This window comes from Rutidosis leptorrhynchoides, chromosome 11, assembly GCF_046630445.1.
Source record: "Rutidosis leptorrhynchoides isolate AG116_Rl617_1_P2 chromosome 11, CSIRO_AGI_Rlap_v1, whole genome shotgun sequence".
NCBI classification, from domain to species: Eukaryota; Viridiplantae; Streptophyta; class Magnoliopsida; order Asterales; family Asteraceae; genus Rutidosis; species Rutidosis leptorrhynchoides.
The window spans coordinates 126,737,619-126,752,010 of NC_092343.1; the positions used below are offsets into that span (position 1 = coordinate 126,737,619).

Below are 14,392 nucleotides of genomic sequence, written 5' to 3' on the forward strand. Positions count from 1 at the left end.
AAAAAATGTTGGTGAGTTATAGGTTTAACCTATATATTTAACAAATTGTAATAATAGACTACAAGATTTCATTTCTCATAAATACATATCTCGTATCAGGCATTTTGCAAACTGCATAGAGATAAAAATCATTCATATGGTGAACACCTGCTAACCGACCTTAAGAAGATGCATATAGAATATCCCCTATCATTCCGGGACTCCCTTCGGACATGATAAATTCGAAGTACTAAAGCATCCGGTACTTTGGATGGGGCTTGTTGGGCCCAATAGATCTATCTATAGGATTCGCGTCAATTAGGGTGTCTGTTCCCTAATTCTTAGATTACCAGACTAAAAAGGGGCATATTTAGTTTAATAATTCAACCATATAATGTAGTTTAACGTACTTATGTCTATTTTGTAAAACATTTATAAAACTGCATGTATTCTCATTCCAAAAATATTAGATTTAAAAAGTGGGACTATAACTCACTTTCACAGATTTTTACTTCGTCGGGAAGTAAGACTTGGCCACTGGTCGATTCACGAACCTATAAGAAATATGTACATATATATCAATTTATGATCGGAATATATTAACAACATTTTTTATTACGTTTTTATGATTTAAGTTTTTTAAGTTAGCAGTCCTCATTAGTAACCTACAACTAGTTGTCCATAGTTAGATGTACAGAAATAAATCAATATATATATATCTTGAATCAATCCACGACCCAGTGTATACACGTCTCAGGCTAGATCACAACTCAAAGTATATATATTTTTGGAATCAACCTCAACCCTGTATAGCTAACTCAAACATTACTGCATATAGAGTGTCTATGGTTGTTCCAAATAATATATAGATGGGTCGATATGATATGTCAAAATATTGTATACGTGTCTATGGTATCCCAAGATTACATAATATGTATAATACAATATAAATTAGTTAGGATATGTTTAGACTAAATTTGTTACAAAATTTTCGTAGCTAAAACTAGCAAGTTTATCCAATTTTGTTTTACCCGTCATTTCTTCGTTTCAAATCCGTTTTGAGTGATTCAAGTTGCTATGGTTTCATAATGAACTGAAATTATGAAACTAAATAGAAAAAGTATAAGTTTATAGTCGAAAATACAGGTTACAAGTCATTTTTTAAAGAGGTAGTCATTTTCATCGAAAAAACGGCATCTTGATGACCATTTTGAAAAACATACTTCCACTTTGTGTTTAACCATGATTTTTTAGATATAGTATCATGTTCATATGTAATATCATTTTTCCAGAAAACAAACTTCCAATTCAAAGATTAAGATACTTTTTATTTTTTTTAACCCAAAACAGCCCCCGATTTCACTACGACGCCATATGTCCGGTTTTACGGTGTTCTTCGTGTTTCCAGGTTTTAAATCATTAAGTTACCATACCATATAGATATAGAACATGTGTTTAGTTGATTTTAAAAGTCAAGTTAGAAGGATTAACTTTGTTTGCGAACAAGTTTAGAATTAACTAAACTATGTTCTAGTGATTACATGTTCAAAGCTTCGAATAAGATAGTTTTATATATATGAATCAAATGATGTTATGAACATCATTACTACCTAAAGTTTAGTAGGTAAACCTAATGGAAGTGACAAAAATTGATCTAGCTTCAAAGGATTCTTGGATGGCTTGAAAGTTCTTGAAGTAGAATCATGACACGAAAACAAGTTCAAGTAAGATTTCCACTCGAAATAAGATAGTTATAGTTATTGAAATTGAATCAAAGTTTAAATATGAGTATTACCTTGTATTAGAAAGATATATTACTGTAAATAAGAAGGATTTCTTGAGCTTAGATGATTACTTGGATTGGATTAGAAAGCTTGGAAGTAATCTTGCAAACTCGATAGTATTCTTGATTTTATGAAACTAGAACTTATAGAATTTATGAAGAACACTTAGAACTTGAAGATAGAGCTTGAGAAAGATCAATTAGATGAAGAAAATTGAAGAATGAAAGTGTTTGTAGGTGTTTTTGGTCGTTGGTATATGGATTAGATATAAAGGATGTGTAAGTTTGTTTTCATGTAAATAATTCATGAATGATTTATAATATTTTTTGTAATTTTGTGAGTTATTTCATGCTAGTTTCTAAATGATGGTTCCCACATATTTAATGACTCACATGGGCTGCTAAGGAGCTGATGATTGAGTGTATATATCAATAGTATATACATCTTAGAAGTTGTGTATTGTACGGGTACAAATACGGGTGCATACGAGTAGAATTGTTGATGAAAATGAATGAGGATGTAATTGTAAGCATTTTTATTAAGTAGAAATACTTTGATATATGTCATGAAGTCTTCCAAAAGTGTATTAATACATCTTAATACACTACATGTATATACATTTAACTGAGTCGTTAAGTCATCGTTAGTCGTTATATGTAAGTGTTGTTTCGGAACTTTTAAGTTAACGATCTTGTTAAATGTAATTGATCCATTGTTATTACACTTAAATGAGATGTTAAATTGTTATTTTAACATGTTAACATATTGTATTAATATATCTTAATATCATATAAATATGTGTAAAATACTATTACAACGATAATCGTTACATATATGTATTGTTTCGAAATCCTTAAGTTAGTAGTCTCATCTTACTCGTGTAGTTCATTGTTAATACGCTTAATGATATATGTAATTATCATTTCATGATGTTAAACATAGTGTATTAATATCTTTACATGATACATATGTATTTAGTAAGACGTTGTTGTAACGATAGCCGTTATATATATCGTTTCGCTTTTCTTAATTCACTACTTTCATTTTATGTATATAACTCATTGTTAATGTAATTGGTGAGATACTTACTCATCATAATATCATTATATATATATATATATATATATATATATATATATATATATATATATATATATATATATATATATATATATATATATATATATATATATATATATATATATATATATATATATATCATGTTGTTTTTACAAGTTTTACGTTCGTGAATCGCCGGTCAACTTGTGTGGTCAATTGTCTACATGAAACTCATTTCAATAAATCAAGTCTTAACAAGTTTGATTGCTTAACATGTTGGAAACATTTAATCATGCAAATATAGTTTTCATTTAATATATAATCATGGAAAAGTTTGGGTCACTACAGTTCGGTGAGCCCACAGTACTAAGGGGAGTTCATCTGTCCATCCTTTTTAGCATTTCCCCAACCTATTCTCTAATCCTTTTATGATGTCTTGGTTGGTCACTTCTACCAGCCCATTCCATTGGGGGTGGTATGTGGAGGTGAAATTTTGTATAATGCTCAATCTCTTGCAGAAGTTTGGGAATACTCCCTCAGCGAATTGCTTCCCATTGTCAGATACTATCTCATTAGGTACACCGAATCTGCAGATGATGAATTCTCAAACGAAGTTTTCCACGTGTTTCATGTTACAGTTGCCAGTGGTTTTGCTCTGGTCCACTTGGTAAAATAGTCGATGGCTACCAGCAAGAACCTGATTTTTTTTGGTGTACCAGGCAATGGTCCTACTATATCGATTCCCCACTTTATGAATGGCCATGCAGATGTTACGAAGACCAATTCTTGCTTAGGTTGCTTTTGCACTTTTGCATGAATTTGATAGGATTCACAGGTTTGCAGTATTGATAATGCATCTTGATGCATGGTGGGTCAGTAATATCATGTTCTCATGATCTTTGTTATGACTGACCGGGGGCCTGCGTGAAAACTGCAGATTCCTTCATGCATTTCATGTATGATGATCAAGGCTTGTCTTGGTCTAACACATCGGAGCCATGATGTTAGAAATGATCTTCGATATAACCCCCATTCATTAGTTTGTAAGATGGTGAAAGGACCCGTCCTAATCCACCTAGACGAAGTCATCAACATTTGGTCCCATTGCGATGATCGGCTCCAAGTAATGTCCTTATATTGAGCAAATGCACAGCGGAAGACTTAATTCGTACCTGAGAATAAACATGCTTTAAAGTGTCAACCAAAAGGTTGGTGAGTTCATAGGTTTATCAAAACAATCATTTCAATATGTTAATAGACCACAAGATTTCATAATCATAAACATAATACACTCGCAAGTGTATGTAAAGCATTCTAAGTGGTTGAGCACTTGGTAACCATACTTAACATTTAATCAACATCGCATATTCCCTTTATTATGAAATCTCACTACACCGTACCAAGTGTAGTCACCAAAACGAAGTACTGTGCAACTGTTGAATACTGGTCGTCCAGTCCGGTTGGGGTTGTCAGGCCCGATAGATCTATCAACAGGATTCGCGTTTACAATACCCATGTAAATAGTAGTTACCAAGCTATTAGGGAAAAATATGCAAAGTGGTACAACTCAACGTAGAATATGTTTTTAGTACTTGTGTCCATTTCGTAAAACAGTTATAAAACAGTGCATGTATTCTCAGCCCAAAAATATATATAAAAAGGGAGTAATGAAACTCACTTTTGCCTTGAAGGTATTTAATTCGACTTGGTCTCCGATAGATATCACGAACCTAACCATATATATAATATATCAACATATTTTCTTTTTAAGTAAGCGTTACATATATATATATATATATATATATATACTTTTAATACTTTTAATATTTTTCTTAGTCCGTAGTTAGCAGGCCGATGTTAGTGGTCCACAATTAGTTGTTTAAATAAAATGAATAAAGACCCCATCGTATTCGTATTGATCAAAATTAATCTCGACCCATGGTATCATGTTGTCAAATGACGTGTTGCGTACATAAAGTATCGTGTTGTCAAATGACGTGTTGCGTACAATCATGAGGTCTTATGATTAATCTTCTCGTGTTGTTTACGGGTGGTCCTGAAATATATAAAATCAAATCATAAGTAATTATATATAAAATATCATATTAATTAGAAAAGATATGATTAATTTACTTTTTCTCCAAATATTTTCGTAGCTAAACTAGCTTCGGATACCCAATCTTGTTTTAGTCGTAGTTTCTTCATTACAACTCCGTTTTTGTTGGTTCAACTTACCACTTCCTTGGATCGAGTCAAATTTTAAGAATATGAACTGAAAATACCTTAGTTTGTATTCGAAATTATAGGTTATAGGTCAAACTTTGGTGAAACTTATGAAAGTGATCATTTTCCATCATAAAAACAACATTTAATGATCATTTTTCTAAAAATACTTACACTTTGAGTTAAACCATGAAATTTTTATGTGTTAACATATTCATAAGAAATATCATTTTTCCAGAATATTAACTTCTAATTCAAAGTTCAAGATGGTTTTTAATTATCCAACCCAAAACAGCCCCCGGTTGCACTCCGACGACGTAGATTCAGTTTTTAAGATGTTCTTTGTAAAACCAAGTTATATCTTGTTAGGTTAGCATATCATTATGATATATTACAGGTATTGAAGTGTTTTAAAAGTCAAGTTAGAAGGATCTATTTAGTTTGTGAACAAGTTTGAAATCATTCAAACTATGTTCTTGTTGTTAAAATTTTATACCACAAAATAAGATAGCTATATGAATATGAATTGAATAAGATTATGAACAAGGTTAATACCTCAAGTTACTTGGATAAAGTTACTGCAAAAGATAAGAAATAATCTTGGAATCAAAGAGTGGTGGAGTTAGATCAAAAGGTTGGAAGTAAACTTCTTCAAATGGGTGGTTATTTTGATATGTTCTTCAAAGAGTTTTCTTATGGTGTTTAAGGCTTGTAATTGAAGCTAAATGATGGAGAAAATGCTTGGAGATGATCAAGTATGAAGTTAGGAGTATTTTGATAGAGAAATGAGTGTGTAGGTATGAGAAAATGGAGTGAAGAAATGGTGTTCATTTATAAAAACGTTTTTAGTTTATAAAGAAAGAAAAGGATTCCTAATTTTGTTTTCTTACTAATAATTCATACTACTTGACAAATTCTAGTTACCTCATATCTAGAGCAGTAATAATTTTGATTAGGATGTTGATTTGATGTGTATATACCAATAGTAAATACGTATAGAAGCTGGGTATGATACGGGTACATATACCCTAGATATACGTATAGAAATCTTGAGGAAACGAAACGAGAATTCAAATATAGCTATCTTTTGTGAATATACTTATATTTTTTTATGTATTTAAGTCCTTAAAAAGTGATTAAATACATTATATGTACGATACATGTATAAGCATTATAGATTATAAGTATATATATCAAAGAATGTTACGTATAGTTATCGTTTTGAAAACTTAAGTTAGTAGTTTCAAAATATACTTATAACTCATTGTCATTAGTACACAATGAGATGTTAAACCATCCTTAGATCATGTTAAATATATATAAATACATATATATACACAAACGTATAATTATTGTATGTTATATAGTTCGTGATATCATTGGTCATATTGGACGGTCAAACGTTGTGTAAAACTCTTTTAAAAAACACAAGTCTCAACAATTTGGATTGCTTATCATGTTGGTATGGTTTAATTTATGTAAATATTAATCTCATAAGTATAATTTGGTCGGAAAATTCCGGGTCATTACAGTACCTACCCGTTAAAGAAATTTTGTCCCCGAAATTTGATAGAGGTTGTTATGGATAACAAAAAGAAGGTTTTCATGACAAATATAAGGTGATAATGGAGTTTTATCATCATTGAGTAATGTAGATAAAACGATTCGATTATGCGAAGAATATAAATGAGACTATCGTAAAAGAGTGAGATGAGTAAAATATATTCGTCTTAACCGATGACGTAGTTATGATTGATTTCCGGGATTTAAGGGATTTAAAGAGAATCTTACGTAATAAGATTTGGTTCTTTGGTGATTAAGGAAATCAGGATCTTCTTTGATTATATGCAATAATCTGTTTTGATTGCTCTGTCGGATATTTCACTATAAATTCACCCCTTCGTTTCATTATTTTCCACAACTCACACCTTCTATTCTTTCTCCCTTGATTCTTATTTTAAAGCATTCATCAATATGCTCCATCCAGTCCTGATTCTTGATATTCTCCTAACTTTTATATCTGTCATTCTTCTTTTTCATCTACCACCAGAAGAATATATTTACTTCTACTATACTCTTGTGTTTATAGTGTTTCTAATTCTCCTGTGTCTCTATATTGCTATCTGCATCGATATACACGGTTTGTAATTTCGGGGTTATTATCAAAGTTTATATTCTTCATTATTTTTCGGAGCTTCATGCTTTCGTTTTCTCTTCTCGACTTTGAGTCAAGCGAGTAATGGTCCGGAATTCGTAGATATGAAATTCAGAATGAACATAGCTAATGCTCTAAGAAGAAAATGGTAATAGAATGATTTTGATTTGTTAAATTACCAGAATACCCTGGAGAAGACCGAGTCATCCAGAAAAATATTCTTTTGATATGTTTAGAGATTAGATAGAATGTAAGAGTCATGTAAATGGCACATGATGACGGTACTGTGAATCATCATGCTTCATTAGAAACTCAGCATGACTTACTGTAATATAATGACGTTGATCAAGTGTCATTATATTATACTAATCCATGCTTCAGTTCCCAACACTACTTCAAAACATTCATATTTTAAACTCGAAGGTTTCAGAATTTAGAAACTAACACAGTTTCTTTTATGTTGCAGATATTACGGAGAGATAAATGATCTCAGATAAGAATAGTTGTGAAAATATCGCCAGAAATATGGAGGATATTTATAATAGAACATACGAGAATATCTTAGAATTTCTAATATCAATGGATGATGAATAAGATTTGTCTGTGAAGGTTTAGAATGAGAAATAAGATGTTTGCTAACTATTTCAGCAGGCACAGAATCATTTGGATTCTTTGAAGGCAAACTTATTCTTTGTGATTTGTCCACGGCTTTCTTCATAGTTTCACATAATCCGCTTTTCGGTACTAAATTTTCTATCGAGTGTTCCTAACACTCCTTTCTTTATCATCAAACTTTTGGCCATTAAGATCATCTACAACATGCTGCTTCGTCAGCATTTTCAAAGTTAACTGATCTGGGTCATCGGTTATCAAACCGAGGTAGTTTCAGGAGAATTGTGTTTTTAGAATGATTAATCGCTGATGGTAATATTGTGGAATATAAAAGGTTCCCCAGTAACAATAAAGAGTACGCATATATATCGCGGTTATAATAAAGTTGTTTCGGATGAAAAGTCGGAGTTGACTTGCTGGAGCTGTGACAAAATTAGCTACTTTGGAAAGGGATTGCAAAATGATCTTCGGTAATAACAATGTCAAAGGAACTAGAACAGATACGTGTCAAACGTTTACTCAGTTTCCGAGGGTTTTTCAGGTGCATAACTATATGCATCAATCTTTTCTTTCGTAGATGAAGTGCGGTTGGTTTATCCTCTCGATTGAGGTGTTTTTAAGATTCATGATAGATTTGAACGCTGATTGTAATCGTCAAGATACAATGAGGTTTAAGATGAAATCAAGTGGCAATCTTGATGAAATGTTAAGTTTCATATGTTATAATCAATATTTTAATTCATTTTAATTTTCCAATGTCATTAGTCCACAGTCGATAGTCCACAGTAACAGTCCAATAATTCATATATAGTTTAATATATAATATACGAATTAATTAATACGTGTCGTGACCCGTATACCTCTCAGACTCGATCACAACTCAAACTATATATATTATTGTAGAATCAACCCCAACCCTGTATAGAGAACTCGATCATTACTGCATATAGAGTGTCTATGGTGATTCCAAATAATATATATAGATGCGTCGATATGATATGTCAAAACATTGTATACGTGTCCCGATATTTAAAGTGCGTAAAATAATTACAGAAATTAAATGACGATAAATAAAAGTGCGATAATTAAATTGCGATAAATAAACTGCGATAAATAAAATGTAATCAGTTAGCTAGGAACAGTTAGCTGGAACAGTTAGCGTGGATTCTTAACAAAATTTTTCATAGTTAATTTATTTGTTTCTAACAGATTTTATTTTGTCATATGTTTTCTTCATATGCCACTTGTTGGATTCTGGGAAGTCAAAATCCAAATATGAAATTGAATGAAAATGGTTATTCTGCGGTGAACGAATACCTATATCGGTAGTTGTAAGTAGGATAGTAAATGACTGTTGAATCAGCTTCGACGAATGTACAATGTAACTTATTAAGATGAAATCTAATTATTCCTCGGGTATTACCTACCCGTTAAAAAAAAATTTCACCAATAATATTTTGTACAGAAGAACTTTTAATTACAATCTTTATGAAAACATATATACATATATATTTTCTTCAGATGAAATCATGAATTTAATGAGTTAATATGATATTAATCTCATTTGCTTTTCGGTTTGAGCTAGAATAAGAAATCTCTAAAACTTTTTGAAACTACATATTCTTCGCATAATATCAATGAAGTTATGGATCAATACTTCATCGTTCATTATTGTTGGTACTCCTTGGTATCTATGGTGCGTATGATGTTGATGTTTGTGGGACAGATTATGATGTCGAGATGTGTGATGCGGATGTTGTTTGTTAGTGGTGATGATGGTATTGTTGATGTTATTGATGGTGGTGCTGATTATGCTGTTGGTGCTGCTGCTGGTGTTTGCAACCTTCGCACCATGTTCTCCAAAGCCGTCACGCGAGCGCGAAGTTCGTTAACTTCTGCTAGTACACCGGGATGATTGGCGGTTGGAGCGAGCGAATGAACAAGATTTGTAATATGGGATAGTATATAATCGTGACGAGGTACTCTAGAAATGAGAGAGAAAATGGTGTTTCGAATAGGTTCACCGGTAAGTGCTTCAGGTTCATCGCCAAGAGGGCAAATTGGTGGATGGAATGGATCACCTTCTTCTTGTCTCCAGCGATTTAGTATATTACGAACCCATCCCCAATTCATCCAGAATAGATGATGGGAAATTGGTTGATCCATTCCGGTGACGCTGCTTTCGGAGTCCGAATGGAAATCCATATCGACATAACTGTCGGAATCTGAAGAATTCGAACTAGATGCGGAATCCATCTTGTATAATGGGGAAAATGAATTTTTGGTATGGAATAGATTATAGGAGTTAGATTTGGTACTCTTCAATACATAATTTACATATGTATATATAATACCAAAATCCCGTAAATTACGGAGAATCTTTGAAAAGATATCAGTCAAAGTTCGCAATAACAGATATGCTAAGATAAGAATTCGTCTATACACTATCAATGCAGTAAATGCAGTAAAACGTGTCTAGACTTATGAATGATAAGCAGGTAATTTCCTAAGGATGATAAGCAGATGATTTTCGACTAGAAATGATAAGCAAAACTTTTGACATGTAGACACGGTCGAAGTCCAGACTCATTAATGCATCCTAACAACTAGTAGTTAGACACACTAATGCAAGACCTGGTTCGCTACGACCACCGCTCTGATACCAACTGAAAGGACCCGTCCTAATCCACCTGGACGAAGTCATCAACATTTGGTCCCATTGCGATGATCGGCTCCAAGTAATGTCCTTATATTGAGCAAATGCACAGCGGAAGACTTAATTCGTACCTGAGAATAAACATGTTTTAAAGTGTCAACCAAAAGGTTGGTGAGTTCATAGGTTTATCATAACAATAATTTCAATATGTTAATAGACCACAAGATTTCATAATCATAAACATAATACACTCGCAAGTGTATGTAAAGCATTCTAAGTGGTTGAGCACTTGGTAACCATACTTAACATTTAATCAACGTCGCATATTCCCTTTATTATGAAATCTCACTACACCGTACCAAGTGTAGTCACCAAAACGAAGTACTGTGCAACCGTTGAATACTGGTCGTCCAGTCCGGTTGGGGTTGTCAGGCTCGATAGATCTATCAACAGGATTCACGTTTACAATACACATGTAAATAGTAGTTACCAAGCTATTAGGGAAAAATATGCAAAGTTGTACAACTCAACGTAGAATATGTTTTTAGTACTTGTGTCCATTTCGTAAAACAGTTATAAAACAGTGCATGTATTCTCAGCCCAAAAATATATATAAAAAGGGAGTAATGAAACTTACTTTTGCCTTGAAGGTATTTAATTCGACTTGGTCTCCGATAGATATCACGAACCTAACCATATATATAATATATCAACATATTTTCTTTTTAAGTAATCGTTACATATATATATACTTTTAATACTTTTAATATTTTTCTTAGTCCGTAGTTAGCAGTCTGATGTTAGTGGTCCACAATTAGTTGCTTAAATAAAATAAATAAAGACCCCATCATATTCGTATTGATCAGAATTAATCTCGACCCATGTTACCATGTTGTCAAATGACGTGTTGCGTACATAAAGTACCGTGTTCTCAAATGACGTGTTGCGTACAATCATGAGGTCTTATGATTAATCTTCTCGTGTTGTTTACGGGTGGTCCTGAAATATATAAAATCAAATCATAAGTAATTATATATAAAATATCATATTAATTAGAAAAGATATGATTAAGTTACTTTTTCTCCAAATATTTTCGTAGCTAAACTAGCTTCGGATACCCAATCTTGTTTTAGTCGTAGTTTCTTCATTACAACTCCGTTTTTGTTGGTTCAACTTGCCACTTCCTTGGATCGAGTCAAATTTTAAGAATATGAACTGAAAATACCTTAGTTTGTATTCGAAATTATAGGTTATAGGTCAAACTTTGGTGAAACTTATGAAAGTGATCATTTTCCATCATAAAAATAACATTTAATGATCATTTTTCTAAAAATACTTACACTTTGAGTTAAACCATGAAATTTTTATGTATTAACATATTCATAAGAAATATCATTTTTCCAGAACATGAACTTCTAATTCAAAGTTCAAGATGGTTTTTAATTATCCAACCCAAAACAGCCCCCGGTTGCACTCCGACGACGTAGATTCAGTTTTTAAGATGTTCTTTGTAAAATCAAGTTATATCTTGTTAGATTAGCATATTATTATGATATATTACAGGTATTGAAGTGTTTTAAAAGTCAAGTTAGAAGGATCTATTTAGTTTGCGAACAAGTTTGAAATCATTCAAACTATGTTCTTGTTGTTAAAATTTTATACCACAAAATAAGATAGCTATATGAATATGAATTGAATAAGATTATGAACAAGGTTAATACCTCAAGTTACTTGGATAAAGTTACTGCAAAAGATAAGAAAGGAATCAAAGAGTGGTGGAGTTAGATCAAAAGGTTGGAAGTAAACTTCTTCAAATGGGTGGTTATTTTGATATGTTCTTGAAAGAGTTTTCTTATGGTATTTAAGGCTTGTAATTGAAGCTAAATGATGGGGAAAATGCTTGGAGATTATCAAGTATGAAATTAGGAGTATTTTGAGAGAGAAATGAGTGTGTAGGTATGAGAAAATGGAGTGAAGAAATGGTGTTCATTTATAAAAACGTTTTTAGTTTATAAAAAAAGAAAAGGATTCCTAATTTTGTTTTCTTACTAATAATTCATACTACTTGACAAATTCTAGTTACCTCATATCTAGGGCAGTAATAATGTTGATCAGGATGTTGATTTGATGTGTATTTACCAATAGTAAATATGTATAGAAGCTGGGTATGATACGGGTACATATACCCTAGATATACGTATAGAAATCTTGAGGAAACGGAACGGGAATTCAAATATAGCTATCTTTTGTGAATATACTTATATTGTTTTATGTATTTAAGTCCTTAAAAAGTGGTTAAATACATTATATATACGATACATGTATAAGCATTATAGATTATAAGTATATATATCAAAGAATGTTACGTATAGTTATCGTTTTGAAAACTTAAGTTAGTAGTTTCAAAATATACTTATAACTCATTGTCATTAGTACACAATGAGATGTTAAACCATCCTTAGATCATGTTAAATATATATAAATACATATATACACAAACATATAATTATTGTATGTTATATAGTTCGTGATATCATTGGTCATATTGGACAGTCAAACGTTGTGTAAAACTCTTTTCAAAAACACAAGTCTCAACAATTTGAATTGCTTATCATGTTGGTATGGTTTAATTTATGTAAATATTAATCTCATAAGTATAATTTGGTCAGAAAATTCCGGGTCATTACAGATGGTGCCTTGATTCGAATCCTTCTTGCTTCATTTTTATCATCCGACACGATCCCATATTCTAGGTATTCCCTTATGGGTGTCATCCATGTTTTTCCCTCTTCTTGAATTAAGTCATCCACTTGTTTTTCTGAAATTGATTTTTCCTCGAGTACTTCCACTAGTACTTTCTTTGCTAGGTGTTCGAACGATAGTGAGACAAGTTTACTTAGTGCATCGGCTTTTTTATTTTGGCTTTGTCGCACATGTTTGATGATGAAGCTGTTAAACACCTCAATCAATTCTCTTGCTTTAGAGAGGTATTGTTGGATGGATGGTTGTCTTGCTTCGAATGTACCCATTACTTGGTTTGCTACTAACTGTGAATCAAAAAAAGCGCGTCCATGGCAGATTTTCATCTCCTTTACCAGTCTTTGACCAGCGAGAAGTGCTTCATATTCGTCTTCGTTATTAGTAGTTTGAAATTCGAAGCGTAGAGCGTATGTGAACTCTTGTCCTTTAGGGTTAACTAACATTAATCCCACTCCTGATCCATCGGAGCTTGATGCCCCATCAGTGTACAGCTTCCATTCTTCATTCTCTATCGTTGGCACGATGACTTGAGTTGTGTTTGTATTATCTTCATCATCGTCCATAGCTGTTTCGGACAGGAAGTCTGCCATCACTTGCCCCTTAATCAAGTGCCTTGCTTGGATTTCGACATCGTGCTCTCCTAGTTCAATGGCCCACTTGGCCATTTTCCCGACTTCTCAGGCTTCATAAGTATTTGTCAGATTGGTTTATCAGTGAGTACCACTATGGTATAGGCTTGAAAATATCTATGTAGCTTCCTTGCTGTAAGTACTAATGCCAGCACGAGTTTTTCCAGCTTGGGATAATTTGTTTCGGCATTTTGGAGAACTCGGGTGACGAAGTATATTGGTGTTTGTTTTTTTCACGTTAAGACATTAAGACTGCGCTTATACACTCCCTTGAGGCGGCTAAGTATACTTATAGGGTCTCTCCTTTCAATGGTACACTCCCTTGTGCACTTTCATCTAGACAAAGGCCTTTTCGGCTTCCTCATTCCAAACTATTTTCTTCTTGTTAAGACATCCCTTTAACGTATTGAAGAAAGGCAACTGCTTGTCCGCTCCTCGGGATAAAAATTGGCTTAACGAAGCAAGCATTCCATTTAAACTTTGCATTTCTTTGACGGTTTTTGGGGCTTGGAGTTATTTGAGTTTATTGACCATT

General features: G+C 32.5%; 1 protein-coding gene across 1 annotated transcript; it reads right to left on the reverse strand.

The window, feature by feature from the left end:
* Positions 1-3,724: 3,724 nt before the first annotated feature.
* LOC139874926 (uncharacterized) lies at positions 3,725-13,893 on the reverse strand. The gene is made up of 2 exons (XM_071862315.1): positions 13,156-13,893; positions 3,725-3,763 (listed from the first exon to the last, which is right to left on the reverse strand). The coding sequence occupies exons 1-2, from the start codon at positions 13,891-13,893 to the stop codon at positions 3,725-3,727; spliced, it is 777 nt and encodes a 258-aa protein (XP_071718416.1).
* Between the last annotated feature and the right edge of the window lie 499 nt (positions 13,894-14,392).

Coding starts and splice junctions, on each gene's coding strand:
- LOC139874926 (XM_071862315.1), bottom strand. CDS start 13,893: ATGGCCAAGTGGGCCATTGAACTAGGAGAGCACGATGTCGAAATCCAA. Junction 3,764..13,155: donor TTCGAATCAAGGCACCATCT/GTAATGACCCGG, acceptor AAATGCATGAAG/GAATCTGCAGTTTTCACGCA.